The 16,663-nt window shown below is 34.8% G+C and overlaps 1 protein-coding gene and 1 pseudogene across 1 annotated transcript; both read right to left on the bottom strand.

The window, feature by feature from the left end:
* Positions 1–1,808: 1,808 nt before the first annotated feature.
* LOC138327696 (uncharacterized) lies at positions 1,809–4,937 on the bottom strand. Its single transcript, XM_069274007.1, has one exon. It carries the CDS (start codon positions 4,797–4,799, stop codon positions 3,285–3,287), a length of 1,515 nt encoding a protein of 504 aa, XP_069130108.1. The 5' UTR covers positions 4,800–4,937; the 3' UTR covers positions 1,809–3,284.
* Positions 4,938–11,810: 6,873 nt separating this feature from the next.
* On the bottom strand, positions 11,811–15,788 carry LOC138327694 (uncharacterized; annotated as a pseudogene).
* Between the last annotated feature and the right edge of the window lie 875 nt (positions 15,789–16,663).

Genomic DNA, 16,663 nt, shown 5'->3' with positions numbered 1-16,663 from the left:
CTTTCATAATAGCGATAACCTCGGGTAGCAAAAGATTGACCTATACCGAGAAATGACATGCGCTAAAAACAAATTATCGATAACACGCGTTCTACCTACGTGACAAATAAGGGTATGTGCAAACTTACCTGTTCATTGCTGTTAAAGTGAGGAATTTATGTTTTAGATATATGATACCGTTATGTAACCTCTCGATAAACGCAACACATGAAATCAGTTGCATAGCTTTGTAAAATGTAAATTGATGTTCAGGTAAAACTGTGTCGTATAATACGGTTATGGAATCATAAGATATATATGTATATATACATTTGTATAAATTGAATATAAAAACAACTGTGACATTGTGACAAAAAGTTGTTTAAAGATGAAATTATTTGATTGCATTGACGTCTTAAATTTGTCCCCACACCATCTAAATGCGATAATGAGATGCTTTAACATATTGTATAAATTAAGACTCTGTCATACGAAAGCCGACTGGGTCAATTTTGGTAGAAAAACAAAACATCTCGTTATAACGCGATACTCTTGCGTTATTTCGAAATTTTTCAAATACTTTCGAGTGTATTCATGTTTCTATGATATTTCTGTCAGAGGTCTACTGAACCTTACCTCTGCTGCAATTTGAGTACCTTTGTGATGAGATGGTGCGGTTATTCAATGGTGATGATTAACTCTTATAGATGCTACACCACGGATAAAGATATTTGTAGTATAAGGTGTAAGGTATTTGTTCTCTATCAAATGCAAGAGCAGACGAATTAGTATTTTTCTTCAGTTACAATAGTTACTTACTTTACACCATTACCACCAATGAAAAGTTGGGGCTTCTTATCTTACATCAAGATAGAAATATTAAAAATAATTAATTGCGTCCTGAAAAAATGCCATAGCCTTATATCCTATATGGAATGAACTACTTATATTGCATATACCAAAGCAAAACAAATTACTTAACATTATTTTTAGCATTTATTTACTTGAATATGCACCAATTATTGTTCAAATGATGAATATCGTTTATGCTTTGTCGGCGGTGGATCATCTTTAAAAGATGGTAAACGCATTTTGACAGTAATCTGTTTACTTTGTTCTCTTTAGTGTCATAAAGTCACGTGTTAGATGTTATTTATTTCTTGATAAACACCAATACATCTTGTTTATATTATTAGTATTACTAGTGACAAGCAAATGAAAGTGCAGTATCGCGATAAACAAATGAAAATTTATTTGCTTTGCAACAATCCACTTACTATTTCCTAATTACCCCAATTGCCATTAGTACAAACGCAGATACGTGACCTATCTCTTTTGTAGTACTTATAAAACGATGAGTAACCTGGTACAATGATTCAGCTGGGTTCCAGATGTATATCCGGTCGGATGGCGTTAACATATTGATGGCCAGAAATTTCCGTAAACAATAGTGTCTTACTGACTGTCCATAAACTATAAACATAGAAAATAATTGCAAATTAAAGTATGTCTACCGTACTCGAAAATCGACAACAAGATTCTAGGAAATTTAATATACCACAGTATATCACTTTTGTTTTTCAATCAATAAAATGTATCTTTGTGTTCATTGTATTTGAAGTACTCATTGACCGGACGAATGGTTGTTGGTTTAGTATTGTGATAATTCTCTATAATCATCAAAATGGTGTTAATTACAGAATATCATTGTTATAGTGTAAAATGTCCATCTTGAAAAAGGAAGTAAAAAGCATGGTAGTGAAAAACAAAGTACTCATGCAAACGGAAAGTGAAAAATTAAAAAACAATCTAAGAAATTCTATGTTTGATTAAGTTTATTTTATTCGTGTGATGACGTTTCATATCAAAGTTAAATGACAATAGAGATGTCCCATATCCACAAGACCAGCATCAGCGATAAGACCGTATAAAGCAATCTTAAATAAAATGGCATACATATAAATAGTATCTATCCAAATCTCTAGGAATGATAACAAATGCCTTCATTTAAATATTTGATCATGACAAAAGTCTATTATATTTCCAATTTACCAAAATAAGCATAAAAAATACCCGAATCCCATGATGATAACTGAAAATATTCATACCATTTTTAAATAATAATTAATGTTTTCATACTAAACCTGGCCTTCTGAGTGGACGATTCATTTTTTCATACAACGATAAAAAAAATCCGAGAATGAAAGTCAATGGAATCGTAGGTGTAAACGTATTTTATTTTATCAAGTAATCTGGAAAATTTATTATTAAGCATGAATTTTGTTTCCGTGGATTCACACAATTTGCAAACAAAATTTCTTTCATACCCCGATGAAATTCAAAAAAAATAGTAATATCAATGCTTAAATGAAATGGTAAAAACAAAATCGATTCCTCCATGTAAAAAAATCGACCATGAAAAACTAAACTATATTTGCAGTTTACCGAAATAAGTATGGAATTACCCGAATCCCATGATGGTAACTTATTTTTTTAATAATTATTGTTTTCATACTAAATCTCGCTTTCCGACTGGCCGATTCATTTTTTATACCGCGATGAAAAAAGATCCGAGAATGGCTACTTATTTTATCAAGTAGTCTGGAAAATTAATTAAAGGGTTGATGTCACTATTTTTTTAATTTCTTCGGGGTATGGAATCAATTTTGTTTGCAAACATTTGTGATAATCCGATGAATTATTACGTTTCAAATATATATACAGGACGCTAAACCATATTTAGGATCGGGAAAAGTACGATTCAAAGCTACAAGAGTCAAAATACCAGAAAAGTTCTAGCTTTATAAAACTTAATCAAGTTTTAGAGGACTTAATTGTCATGGATTGAATCTAATTCTTCGAGTCCAAATCATTGACATATTTTAACAACATATTGGTTCTCTATATTTTTACATTGTGTTTGATTTGCTCAGTTCCTTTTCCAGTAACAATTCTAAAAGAATGCCAACACTGAACTTTGGCGCAAATGTCAATTCCATACATAACGTCCTTTCTTAATCACATAATCAATTATCGTTTTTTTGATATCGCATTAATGTGGCATATCTGACCAGTTTGTTCTAAAACTACTCCGAGAAGCCAACACTAATTATGTAACAAAGATAAAGAACTTCTATCCTTATGATGTTGTGAGGAACAAAATGTTAGTTACTATATAAGCAACAGGAATGTCCATGTCATCATTCAGCAGTTCAAACAGATAAGAAACTGTTGACATATACGAATATATATTCGATCGATTGCACTGCACTTTGGATAGAAGCGATAGCGTCAAATTGTACAAATTACTTTCTGTATTCAATTATTTTCATTCGATCATCATTATGTCGGATCCACAGAGAGCTGTCATCCTGTAGACTGATACACAAAGGTAGTCTGCCATCACAGATGTAGACGGTCCTCAGGAAGTTTCCATTGCTCCCATCAATAAGCATCACTGACTTAGTCACCCCTTCCGCTACAAGGACATCACCAGCTCCGTCAAAACAAACATCCATAGGGTAGAACCTTGACTGTTGACTATCACCTGTTTGTGGTTCCATACCACCAATGTACCGACATTCGAACTTCAGTTTTAGATGTTTATCCATCACGATGACCCTGGGTTGTTTTCCTGGTTTGTTACCCGCCATGTAGTCATTAATCGATACATTGTCGGAATCAGCAACGATGACATCTTCTGTGAAGGTACTGTACGCCAAGTGATGTGGTGATACTGCCTCCTGTCTACAGACACGACCTGCTCCATCAGTCACCATCTTCCCATCCGTAGTGTACAGGGATAATCCACTCCAGGCCATCCCCACAACTACCATGTCTTCCTGTGTGATACATAAAGACTTCGGAATAGATTCTGCATTAAAACGTGTCACTATGTTACCATCAGACGTTATCTCTCGGATACTCTTGTCATCCCTAACACAGAACCACACCCTCCCTGTAGTCGGTGACACGGCTATGGAATGAACCTTGACCTTACAATCGATCTTCTCCTTGACGTTTCCCTTCTGATCTACTCTGTATACCGGATTTTTGTCACAAAACGATAACCAAGCCTCGTCACCTGTACGACGTGTTCGACATATTTGGTACGAAAATGGTGGTTTAAATGTTGATATGACAATTGTTTTTGGAATAGGTCGAAACACTGGATCTTCTCCGGTAATGATCACTTTACCAAGCATCCTTTCCAAGCGTCCTGTTTGGATTGTTCCGGGTTTGAAGGTTGCTGTCTTCAAGGTTCCTAGATCGATCGGTACCGATGAGGTACACTTTCTGTTCCGAGTTTCCCGCGCTAGTGTGATGACGTCATCATTGATTCCGGAAGTTAGAACCTGATGACATCTCTCCAGTCGTGGTCTTAATTGCTCTTGTAGACGTTTAGTTAATTTAGTCTTGTTCTTCTCGGTGATGTCTTCATTCATCTTTTCCAAATCTCTACAGAGTTTTAATAACCTGTCAGTAATTTTGTCGATTTCTTCTTTCATTTGTTCTCCGTGACGTTTGATATCGTTTGTCATTTCACTAATCAGTTGTTTGCTTCCTTTGAAGTGTTCGTCGTTTTCTTTGATTTCACTCTCCAACTTTGGAATGTGAGTTTTAGAAAGTTCTTCTACGTATCGCTTGATTATCTGTTTCTGTTCCGATACAAAGTCCGTTAATACGACAAGGTCGTGTTTATTGTGGCGGTCTGTTACACATTTGATACAAATAGGTTCATTGTCACATAACGTACAGACAAATACAAACCCCATACCGGGATGATGAGTACATCCCTGTACTGGAGTCTGAGCCGTCATTCTTAAAACCGATCAGAGAATGTCAAGATAGTTGTTCTATAGTCCGCTGTACTATATATACACTGCCATATTGCTTTCATAATAGCGATAACCTCGGGTAGCAAAAGATTGACCTATACCGAGAAATGACATGCGCTAAAAAATAGATCATCGATAACACGAGTTCTAGCTACGTGACAAAAAAGATTTTGTGCAAACTTACCTGTATGCTGCTGTTAAAGTGAGGACTTTATGGTTTAGATATATGATACTGTTACGTAACCTCTTAATAATCTCAACACAGGAACTCAATAACAATCAGGTTTTACATACAACGTATAATGTTCCTAGTTATGTAAAAATGTAAATTCATGTTTAGACACAAATCTGTCGTATAAAACGGTTATGGAATCCGTATTTATGAATACATATGTATATACATTTGTATATAATAAAAATAAAAATAACAAATCTGTTAGCGCTTTCGCCACGTCATGATATCTATTCAGAATGTCTTTGTTTAAAGAACAACTCATTGACGTCACAGCACAAGTATATAAATATTTTTTACTTTTACCTATAGAGACATAACTTAACACATTGTGATCAAAAATTGTCAAAAGATGGAATTATTTTATTACATGAGGTGATAAATTTGTCCCCACTCTATCTAAATGCGACAATGAGATTTTGTAGAAATTAAGACTCTGTAATACGAAAACCGGTTGGGCTCATTTTGGTAGAAAAACAAAAAAAATCGCGTTATTATGCGATACTCTTGCGGTATTACGCAAACCTTTGTTGGCGTTTTACGTCAATAAATATATATAAATGATAGAATGTGTACTCTCTTCTCCTTTAATTCACTATCAAATACAACTATTTGGTAAAAATTGATTTTGAACTTGGTCTATCTAGAGCTGAAGGTTTTTTAGCAATACTAGTCAAAGTTCTTAAAAGCAAATAAACTCTAAAGCGGTATCTAAAGCGATTGAAATTAACAAGACCGAAATAGTTTTCATATTTAAACCATGTTTCAACATTCATTTTGAGTGAACTTCAGCATTCCGGACAACGTCAGTGGTATAGATGACAAGTTCTTGCTCGTCCAAATGAAATAGATTCCGGAATCAAATTGTGGCTTTCGAGGACGCAAGTAATGCAAAACATTTACAGTGTATGTAGTATTTTCGCATTACAATGTGGATGTTTCGCGCAATAATGCGTACGTTTTGCATATTAATTAACGCTTAAGTTTCGCGTAATAATGCGTAAGTTTCTCATCTCAACGCCAAGTTTCGAGTTAATTTAATAATGAAAAGGGAAAAAATCTCAAGGTCGACTACACGTGCATAAGTATATAATAAATTAGACTATAAACCGCCCAAAAGTTCTGATAAATATGTAGAAATTTCATTTAGAAAATAATAGGCAGAAGCAAATCAAATGTAATTTGTCTCATAAACAGAAAAAAATGTTGTTGACTCTATAAAGTGATACACTTCTATTATCATAAATGAATTTAATTTATGGATATATCAGATTTATTCATATAGAGCACACGCATGATCGATAAGTACATGTATGTTGAAGTACATTTATTTAAAATACCTTTATATTCTCAATACAATTTTCAAGTGCATTAAAGATTGTATTATAACATCTGCTTTATAAAAATCGAATTTAAATTGTTCATCATGTATTTTGAATGATTCCTACATAATTATCTTTCTGTTTATAGATGTATTGATCCCTGATGATTCTATACTTGGAAATCTATATGTAAACTTTGTTATCACACAGTTTGCATTTTACAGTCATTGACTGAAAAACATCATTTCAACTTTGCTATCTTATATCGTGAAAGTGACAGGCGAATATAAAAAAAAAATCCTGTAGTTGGTTAAATGTAACTGAATTTAGATAAGACTGTATTTACAAACTTCTATATTTTTATTGTTTTATTGTCCCCACATCCTCCTTCTTCCCGTCATGTTTTTCTCCCCATCCAAATCCCCATTTTGTCACTAATAGACATAAGTAAATATTTCCAATGACCTTCGTCCCTCTTTATATACGACTAAAGTGATTACATCCTGCAACCTCTTAGTACTTGTATAACAATGGATGATCTAGTATATTAAATTAGGTTTATCCGATCCAGTCGTGTTATCATTGATGTTAGGGATATTTCCCTGTGGTAAGTGGTCACAAGATTTCTAGGAATTTAACAATCTAATCACATACTCCATGTCTGTCAATAGATAACTTCTACACTGTAAATTATTTACATCTGTTAGTTACAGCATGTGAGCAAATACAATGTAAATATTCATATTGACAAATACAGTGATACCTCACCTTACGATCATCTCAAAATTACGACCACCCCGCACTGGTATTCAGTCCCCATTTTTTTTCTATATGTGTCTGTATTGGTCTTTTTAATATTACGTAAGATTATTGCTGAAGTTTTTAACATTCTGATTTCCTTCTATTCAAAAACTTTCAAGTGTCACACAAAAGGACTATGAAATGGAGAATTTTAATAGCCAATTTGTTATCAAACAATAGATGAACAGACTTCAGAATATGGAGAATATCAGTCGAAAGAACAATAAGATTAACGTAAAGAGAAAGATGTTTTACTAAACACTTGACATCTCCGCCGTAAACATTTTGAATACTTTGTTGTATTTATTGAAATTTTAGAAGCTATTGTATTTTAATGATCCTGAAACTTCTTAGTTATCAAAATGAAGTTTTTTTGCAGAATAAAATGTTGGTTTGTTTTTGTTTTCTTTCTGTAAACGAATATAATTTGGCGCGAAAATTTGTTTTGAAAATCTTTAAAAAAAAATGAAAGTATTAAAACAATAATAAAAAAAAGAGTAAAGAACATCGTAGTTTTTCATATTTACTATACATGTATTTCAGGTGATTGTACAATGGTGGATATTTCCTTTTTTGTCTGATCTCATGTAAACCGGACAACTATCTAAAATCTAAATATAAACCGTGGCTACTGGTCCAGTTATAGACCAGTGATGGGTGAATCATGTACATTCCATGAAATATAACACAAAACGAACAAAACAAGTACATCAACTATGTTTTAATACGCCGTTTTGAACAAATAGTGTACTTACATTATTGAGACATTTCGACAATAATGATACACATACTAAACAGTGTGTCTGTACATAGTGAACAACACAAAGACCGAAGTCTTCCGGAATTTTGATATCCTATCTTGCACGTAAAATTTAGCTGTACTAATCATTGGCTCTGAACATAATGACCTACACTAAGACAAAAGTCTTCCGGAACTTTGATATCCTATCTTCCACGTAAAACCTGCACTAAGAATTAATCAACAGGACATCATGACTCAGTCTGTTGATAACCATTCTATCAAGTCTAACCCCCATATCAGGTCATCTAAATTGAAATCGTGCAAAAGAATCGCGTCATTTAGATATTGCAATTTACTGCTCTTACTCAAATGTTTTACGACATTAACTGAAAATCTCAAATTTAAGTTTTTTCCACTTTTTTTCTTTCCCTTTTTGTTCTTCTGGAGGAGCAGCATTATCTTCCACTACATCTGACAACTTCTGGCCCTAGGAACAGTACAGTCATTGATGTTTTATGGTGCTTTATGAACATCAAACAGAATTGGTCATGATGTACTTTGAAAGAGTTTTCTTAAAGAAAATGTCTTTTCTTAATGAATATTAATATCTGCTGGAGATTCTATGGACCCTTGTCTTTGGTGTACATGCATTTGAAGTGCTTGTATCCTGTCATCTCCTCATAATTGTAGAACGAGGAAGAAGTACAAAATGTAGTACATGTATAGGTATTTCTATAGAAATTCCTGAGTTTTGTCCGGTCGTGTCGTGTTTACATAGAACAATACAGACATTTCCGTTTTCTCAATAATGTTAAAATTTTGTTTTCTTGGAAGGTAGAAAATAGATTCTAGAATTGTTGATATCCAATATGCAATGGATTTTTTATCAATATATATTATATACATTTCTTGGAATGTCAACACATAACGACTTTAAAGAAGAAAAGTAGATAGAAATAAAAGTCTTATACAAAATTCGACGACCTTACCTGAAATACAAATGTAATTGTGAATGAAAACTACTTAAAATTAGTAACGAGAACCTAAAGCCTAACTGTTTGGTTCTGAGAGTTACAATTATTTGATTAAGTTATGAGACTACAGAATTCACTGTTTAATATAAGTTAAATTTAATCAGGTGTCAACGCCATAAACAACGAGTTCAGTGGCACATATTTACCAAACCCACACCCTCCCACTCACGATACTTCTTCACAGTGGTCGAACTGCGACTGTACCAGTTCCGGAATTCGAATAGTGCAGTTCGACAACTGTGTCTTTGATGATAAGTATTACTTTCAATTAATTTGACCATCTAACCGGCAATCAACCTGACAGCGTTTGGATATTGGTATGACATTGTAAATTCAAGTTCAAGTTCAAATATTTTATTTTTAAGTCTCATTCTCATTTAAAAAAACATATGACATAATAAATCCAACAATTTTTTTTAAAATGAAGAGGCCATTCTATTATATATACACACACCTACAAGATAGGAGAATAAAAACCTTAAAAGTAATACGAATCAGATACTATAAAATAAGTGTCGACGTTTATCTAATACATGTTTGCAGGTTTTGGCACTATGAAAACACACATCATTATTTGGAGAATAAAACATTCGGTCAAAAACAATCACAATGGTTGGTTTTGTCCATCGCTGTGGTTCTCTGATGATATGGCGAATGACTCCAGATATTATCTGGGTGCTCTTTACTGAGAAATGACACGAACTAAAAATATCTCATCTCTGAAAATGTCTGTCTTTCTGCAGGTTTCTTCTTTGGTGAGGTTTCAGTCTCGTTTCAACCTTTTTTAAGGGTTGTGATTTTCAAAAAAATGATTGTACTAAATATATGTAATAAAACGTAACACTACATATACATAAAATAAGCAACTTTAATTACAAGGGTACGACAAGGATCCGGAGGCTAAATAAATATTGCATTCTCTACATGTGTATGCTAGACCTCTAATATATATATATATGTTTAATTTCTTTTCTTTTTTTAATTTCCTAATATATATAAGGCATACTGAAAATAAAAATAAAAAAATAACATAAAAAGCGGCTTAAGCAGACTTCACGTATGCCTAAAGAGTTTTAAGAGTTTTTTTCAAAGGAAAAAATTGGAGAGCTTTTGTAGCTTACATCGGCTAGATCCCATTGCAATTGAATCTTACCCAATACATTTGTTATGCAATTGAATTTTACCCCATGCATAACAAAACAATCCAAGAAACCTATACCCCGCAGGACATTTGCAAAGAATCAGAAGACACATTAAAGCCTCTCTTTCCTTGGAAGTGCCATAGCTTTGTCTGAAACAATGGAATACACATTTGTGTTTTCTTCTCATAAGGTCGTCTTCATGTGACTGAAGGTATGTATGACGCGTAGGTCGAGGGGGGAACAGTTGACTTGGTCACTAGAGCGGAACCTAATTCTGTGACCAAATTAACTTGTTTTAATCACATTCGCATGATTAAAGGAATGTCATCTGCTGCTATCTTCTTGTTGCAAACGATGTTTGTTGACACCAGGTTGTACTATCCAATCTAATGTCTTCGCATCAGGAGAAAGAAACTTAATAAAACATACACCGAAGTGAGACTTGGTACTGAGCATGCGTTTAGCTGCTTGTCGACTGACCACGAGTCTAGGGATGATAGGAGCAGCTGGTTATGTAGATGTTAGACAACTGACGCTAAATCATGGTGTTTAATTGACTAGATATAGTAATAAAATAAAAATAAATCATATTGAATAGTGTTCATACCTGAAAAGATATTTGCACCCAATAATTCTAATAACAATACAATAAAGTTGATCAAGGTAAACAGGTTCAATAAATATCATTATAAGTATAATACTGGGTCAAGGTCTATAACTCGGCCGGCCATATAACACTACCCAATTTCAGAAAAAAAGTATGATTATTAACCAACCGTATAGGATATAATAATAGGAATACTCTCAATCGACAGCCAGATAATTTATCTTTAATTTGGTATATGATACAATATATATCATGCCGTATAAATGTCACTAGGTATCCAGAAACATCGGAAAACAGCCAGATTTCAACTGGTCGGACACTGTGGTGTCCTCCGATAAACACGCTAGGGCTCTAATGGTTAGTTCAAAAAACCACTGCATGTCAACACTTCAGCTTCATAGGAATTAAAGTTTGGTAAAAAACAAACTTACCGGTATGTTAGTGTTTATCTATGTACCATCCATTTGCGCAATACAGCCTTTTGAAATTTCCGATTGAAAAAATGTGTGTCTCTAGCCGTCATGTTGATATGTGTGTAGTACATTTGTTTTCTCGGCGTTGATTGGTCAATTAATTTTCGAGAGCCAATCAACGCCGACAAAACAAATCTACTGCACACATACTTACATGGCGGCTAGAGACATATTTTTTTTCAATCGGAAATTTCAAAGGGCTACGTTAGGCAAATGGATGGTATTTATCCAGGGATTTACTAACCGGTAAGTTTGTTTTCTACCAAACTTTCATTCTTATGACGCTGAAGTGTTGACATGCAGTGGTTTTTGAGCTACCCATTAGAGCCCTGGCGTGTTCATCGGAGGACACCACAGTGTCCGACCAGTTGAAATCTGGCTGTTTTCCGATGTTTTTGGATACCTAGTGACATTTATACGGCATGATATATATTGTATCATATACCAAAATAAAGATAAATTATCTGGCTGTCGATTGAGAGTATTCCTATCCTATTATTATATCCTATACGGTTGGTTAATAATCATACTTTTTCTGAAATTGGGTAGTGTTATATGGCCGGCCGAGTTATAGACCTTGACCCAGTATTATACTTATACTTATATTAGAAACGAACACCTGTGATTAGACTACAGGAAAGTAGGTTCAATAAATATCATTTTAATAGTATGTAATCAAAACAATTGCTTCAAAGAAATAAAGACAATGACATGATCTGTTTAGGCTCTGTTATCGACCGGACACAACTTGACGCTTAGTCGAAGTGTTGACCTAGATTTGTAACGTTAAATAAGTAGGCAACACGTGTCCTTTGGAACACATGGTTCTGTTTGTATTGATCTGATTTTATATTCATATTCGTTATACATATACATTATACTATACATACACTATAGATAACAACTATCTCAAAAGGGGTTATTGCGTATATTTACAAATATGCTTCAAATCAAACAAAGCACAAGAAAATTGATAATCATAAAGGAAAATAAGAAAATAAATCACATCAAAATTGGCAAATCTCAAAAATGTCCTTATAGATATACTGTACCATTTCCAATCTTGTCACTGAAGAACCGTTCCGTACGACATATTCAAGAATCGTTCCGTATAATATATTCACAAATCGTTCCGTATTATAATTTCACGAATCGTTCTTTATGATAAATTCACGAATCGTTCCGTATCATATATTCACGAATCGTTCCGTGTTATATATTCACGAATCGTCCCGTATGATATATTCACGAATCGTTCCGTATGATATATTCACGAATCGTTCCGTATGATATATTCACGAATCGTTCCGTATGATATATTCACGAATCGTTCCGTATGATATATTCACGAATCGTTCCGTATGATATATTCACGAATCGTTCCGTTTGATATATTCACGAATCGTTCCGTATGATATATTCACGAATCGTTCCGTATATTATATTCACGAATCGTTCCGAATGATATATTCACGAATCGTTCCGTATGATATATTCACGAATCGTTCCGTATGATATATTCACGAATCGTTCCGTATGATATATTCACGAATCGTTCCGTATGATATATTCACGAATCGTTCTGTATATATATTCACGAATCGTTCCGTATTATATAATCACGAATCGTCCCAATGATATATTCACGAATCGTTCCGTATGATATATTCACGAATCGTTCCGTATGATATATTCACGAATCGTTCCGTATGATATATTCACGAATCGTTCCGTATGATATAATCACGAATCGTTCCGAATGATATATTCACGAATCGTTCCGTATGATATATTCACGAATCGTTCCATATGATATATTCACGAATCGTTCCATATGATATATTGAAGGTGTCGCTGTCACTTTAGTGTATATTTCATGTTAGTTTCATCACTAAACATGTCTGATTTCTGTCTTCATATTTCTGAAATTAACATTATCTTATAACACTGGTTTAATAGCCATGTCGTATAGTATAAGTATGTCAATAAGAATTGATACATGGTACCTTTTGACAATTACAACCGTATACGTACATGTAGCGTTCATGTATGACTGTCACACTAACTTTCCTTATAAAGTGTTGCATCGGTCCATTTATTCTCAATATATCAGTTCAAATGTATTGTACTTAATATCTTCGTGTTGAAAGATATAAGAATACCATTTTACAAATCGTCACATTATTCCACTTCTATGTCTCATCCATAGGTTAAAAGAGAATGGCCCATTAAAGTTGTATGGTCTATAACTTTCGCTCTTTTTGTCATAGTGAAAACTGTTTAAGTGTTATACATATTTTTCTCCGTCTGTCTGAGGTTTAAACTTTCTAATTTTACCACTTTTTATAAAGTTGCAGCACTGGAAGTATCTTTAATTATAAAAGTAAAAAATCTTTTTAACGTGTACACGTGAAAAATAGGCTCGAAAGATGCCGAATCATTCCGAACTCTTCCGAACATCGTCGCGACAATCTCGAAGTAAAACGAGAGTTGTGAAACCAAGAGAAAATATCAACAATTTTTCATAAACAAAATATGTGGTCGACCTCATCAGACTCTATCTACAAAGAAAATAATGCTCGCACATTACAATATTTGATACACACAACATTTTACGGTAATGTGTAAATTGGATGTTTCAAATACTCAATCTGTGAACATATACTAGCATGATTTGCTCATATAGGCCAGAAGGAAAACGGAAACAAACACATGTGTGCTTACGCTAGTTACCTGGCTCACCACGTGCAGGTCGTGTCGAACGTCAGTCACGTGATACGATTAGGAATCCGACAAAACCCGAAGTCACTGAACATGGCGGTGATTGAAGGCGCTTTATTCAAAACCAGGAATATATGATTCCTAGATTTCGGCTCTCTTATAGGCCGACATATGCTTTTGGGGAGCTAAATCATCAAGTTACATGTCAATGTTTAAATATCAAATGTTTAAGTTACATATCGTTACAGTGAAATTAGCAGCAATACAACTTTAATGTGTCATGGACAGCGATCTACTTTAGGTATTCAATAAGTAGTGTAACACGACCTTATTGACCTTTACGGTATTCCATGAGTTCCGTTTTACTTCCCCCAAGTTTGATCCAGAGAGTTTTGTCGTCATGTAGACTGATACACATATATATTTCATTGGTGATGTAGATAGTTCTGAGGAAAAGTCCATTATTTCCGTCGATAAGAATCACCGACTTGATCACACCTTCCGCTACAAGGACATCACCAGCTCCGTCAAAACAAACATCATAAGGATAGAACTTGGACTGTTGACTATCACCTGTTTGTGATTCCATACCCTCAATGTACCGACATTGGTACTTCCGTTTCAGATGTTTATCCATCACAATGACCCGGGGCTGTTTTCCTGGTTTGTTACCCGCCATGTAGTCATAAAAACGTACATCGATATTATCAGAAACAGCTACATCTCCTGTAGTGGTACTGTACGCCATGTGATGGGGTGCTTCTGCCATGCCTCCTGTCTACAGACACGACCAGCTCCATCAGTCACCATCCGTCCGTCTGTGGTGTACAGGGATATTCCACTCCGCTCCATCCCCACCACCACCATGTCTGCCTGTGTGATACTTAAAGACCGTGGATCAGATCCTACGTTAAAACGTGTTACTATGTTACCATCAGACGTTATCTCTCGGATACTCTTGTCATCCATCACACAGAACCACACTCTCCCTGTAGCTGGTGACACGGCTATTGATTCGACCATGACCTTACACTCGATCTTCTTCTTCACGTTTCCCTTTTGATCTACTCTGTATATATGTTTTTTATTCCAGTACGAAAACCAAGCATCTTCACCTGTACGACTTGTACAGCATATACTGTATTTAAATGGCAATACAAATGTAGAAACAATACTCGGATTCGAAATTGGCCCAAATACTTGATCTTTTCCGGTTATGATCACTTTACCAAGCATCCTTTCCAAGAGTCCTGTTTGGATTGTTCCGGGTTTGAAGGTTGCTGTCTCCAAGGTTCCTAGATCGACTGGAAGAGACGAGGAACACTTTGTGTTCCGAGTTTCCCGCGCTAGTGTAATGACGTCGTCATTAGTTCCGGAAGTTAGAACCTGATGACATCTGTCTTGCTGTGGTCTTACGTCCTCCTGGAGATGTTTAGTTAATTTAGTTTTGTTCTTCTCTTTGATGTCTTCATTTATCTTCTCCGAATCTCGACAAAGTTTAACTAACCTGACAGTAAGTTTGTCTGTTTCCTTTTTTATTTATTCTCCCTGGCGTTTGATCACTTCGATCATTTTCTTAAACTGCTTGGTACTTTCTTTAAAGTTGTCTTCATTTTCTATGATGTCACTCTCCAACTTTGGAATGTGAGTTTTAGAAAGTTCTTCTTCGTATCGCTGGATTATTCGTTTTTGTTCCGATACAAAGTCCGTTAATACGACAAGGTCGTGTTTGTTGTGGCGGTCTGTTACACATTTGATACAAATAGGTTCATTGTCACATAACGTACAGACAAATACAAACCCCATACCGGGATGATGAGTACATCCCTGTACTGGAGTCTGAGCCGCCATCGGTTGTCGTCCAGTCTAAAGTGTAATTATCCTTCCACGGTAAACAGTTCTATATAGGAGGAAGTAAACAGAAACTTACCAGGAAAATGTGTAATTGTGTAATTCCTATAGAACAAATAAAAGGCCCATGGGCCTTAACGGTCATCTGACTCATGGCACAAAACAACAAAGTCACAGTATAAAGTATTGGTTAACGATTAATATAAACAATACAAGGAACTCCTTAGTTGAATATGTAAGTTTCTGAAAAAGGTAAATGTCATTTGTTGAACAAACTTGGTAGCCCTTCATCCAAATATGGTCGAAACCCATTCAAGGATTAATATAAGGAGGAGTCAGATTTTAAAGCCAAATTTCAGCAAAGCTCCCATTTTGGACCTCGGTCATACTATCCCCATGGGTCTTACCTCGGTCCTTTATAAAATATGATTGTCCTTACCTAAAGTTCCCCCTTCTGAATCAATTAAAACCACTATAGACCAATTTTCATTAAGATCGGAGACTGAAACCTTAAAACAGGAAGTGGGCCAGCGGCCATCTTGGAATACCAAAATCTTTAAGAAATTTTTTGCATGTTGTTCGGCATCAATTAAAACCCCTATAGACCAATTTTCATTGAGATCGGAGACTGAAACCTTAAAACAGGAAGTGGGACAGCGACCATCTTGGAATACCAAAATCTTTACGAAAATGTTTGCATGTTGTTCGGCATCAATTAAAACCCCTATAGACCAATTTTCATTGAGATCGGAGACTGAAACCTTAAAACAGGAAGTGGGCCAGCGGCCATCTTGGAATACCAAAATCTTTACGAAAATGTTTGCATGTTGTTCGGCATCAATTAAAACCCCTATAGACCAATTTTCATTGAGATCGGAGACTGAAACCTTAAAACAGGAAGTGGGCCAGCGGCCATCTTGG

The sequence above is a fragment of the Argopecten irradians genome, chromosome 7, assembly GCF_041381155.1.
Source record: "Argopecten irradians isolate NY chromosome 7, Ai_NY, whole genome shotgun sequence".
NCBI lineage: Eukaryota > Metazoa > Mollusca > Bivalvia > Pectinida > Pectinidae > Argopecten > Argopecten irradians.
The sequence above is the reverse complement of the archived record's forward strand: the minus strand, read 5'-3'. Positions and strand labels throughout refer to the sequence as shown.

Bases quoted from the DNA above. Each gene is read 5' to 3' on its own strand.
- LOC138327696 (XM_069274007.1), bottom strand. From the start codon at position 4,799: ATGACGGCTCAGACTCCAGTACAGGGATGTACTCATCATCCCGGTATG.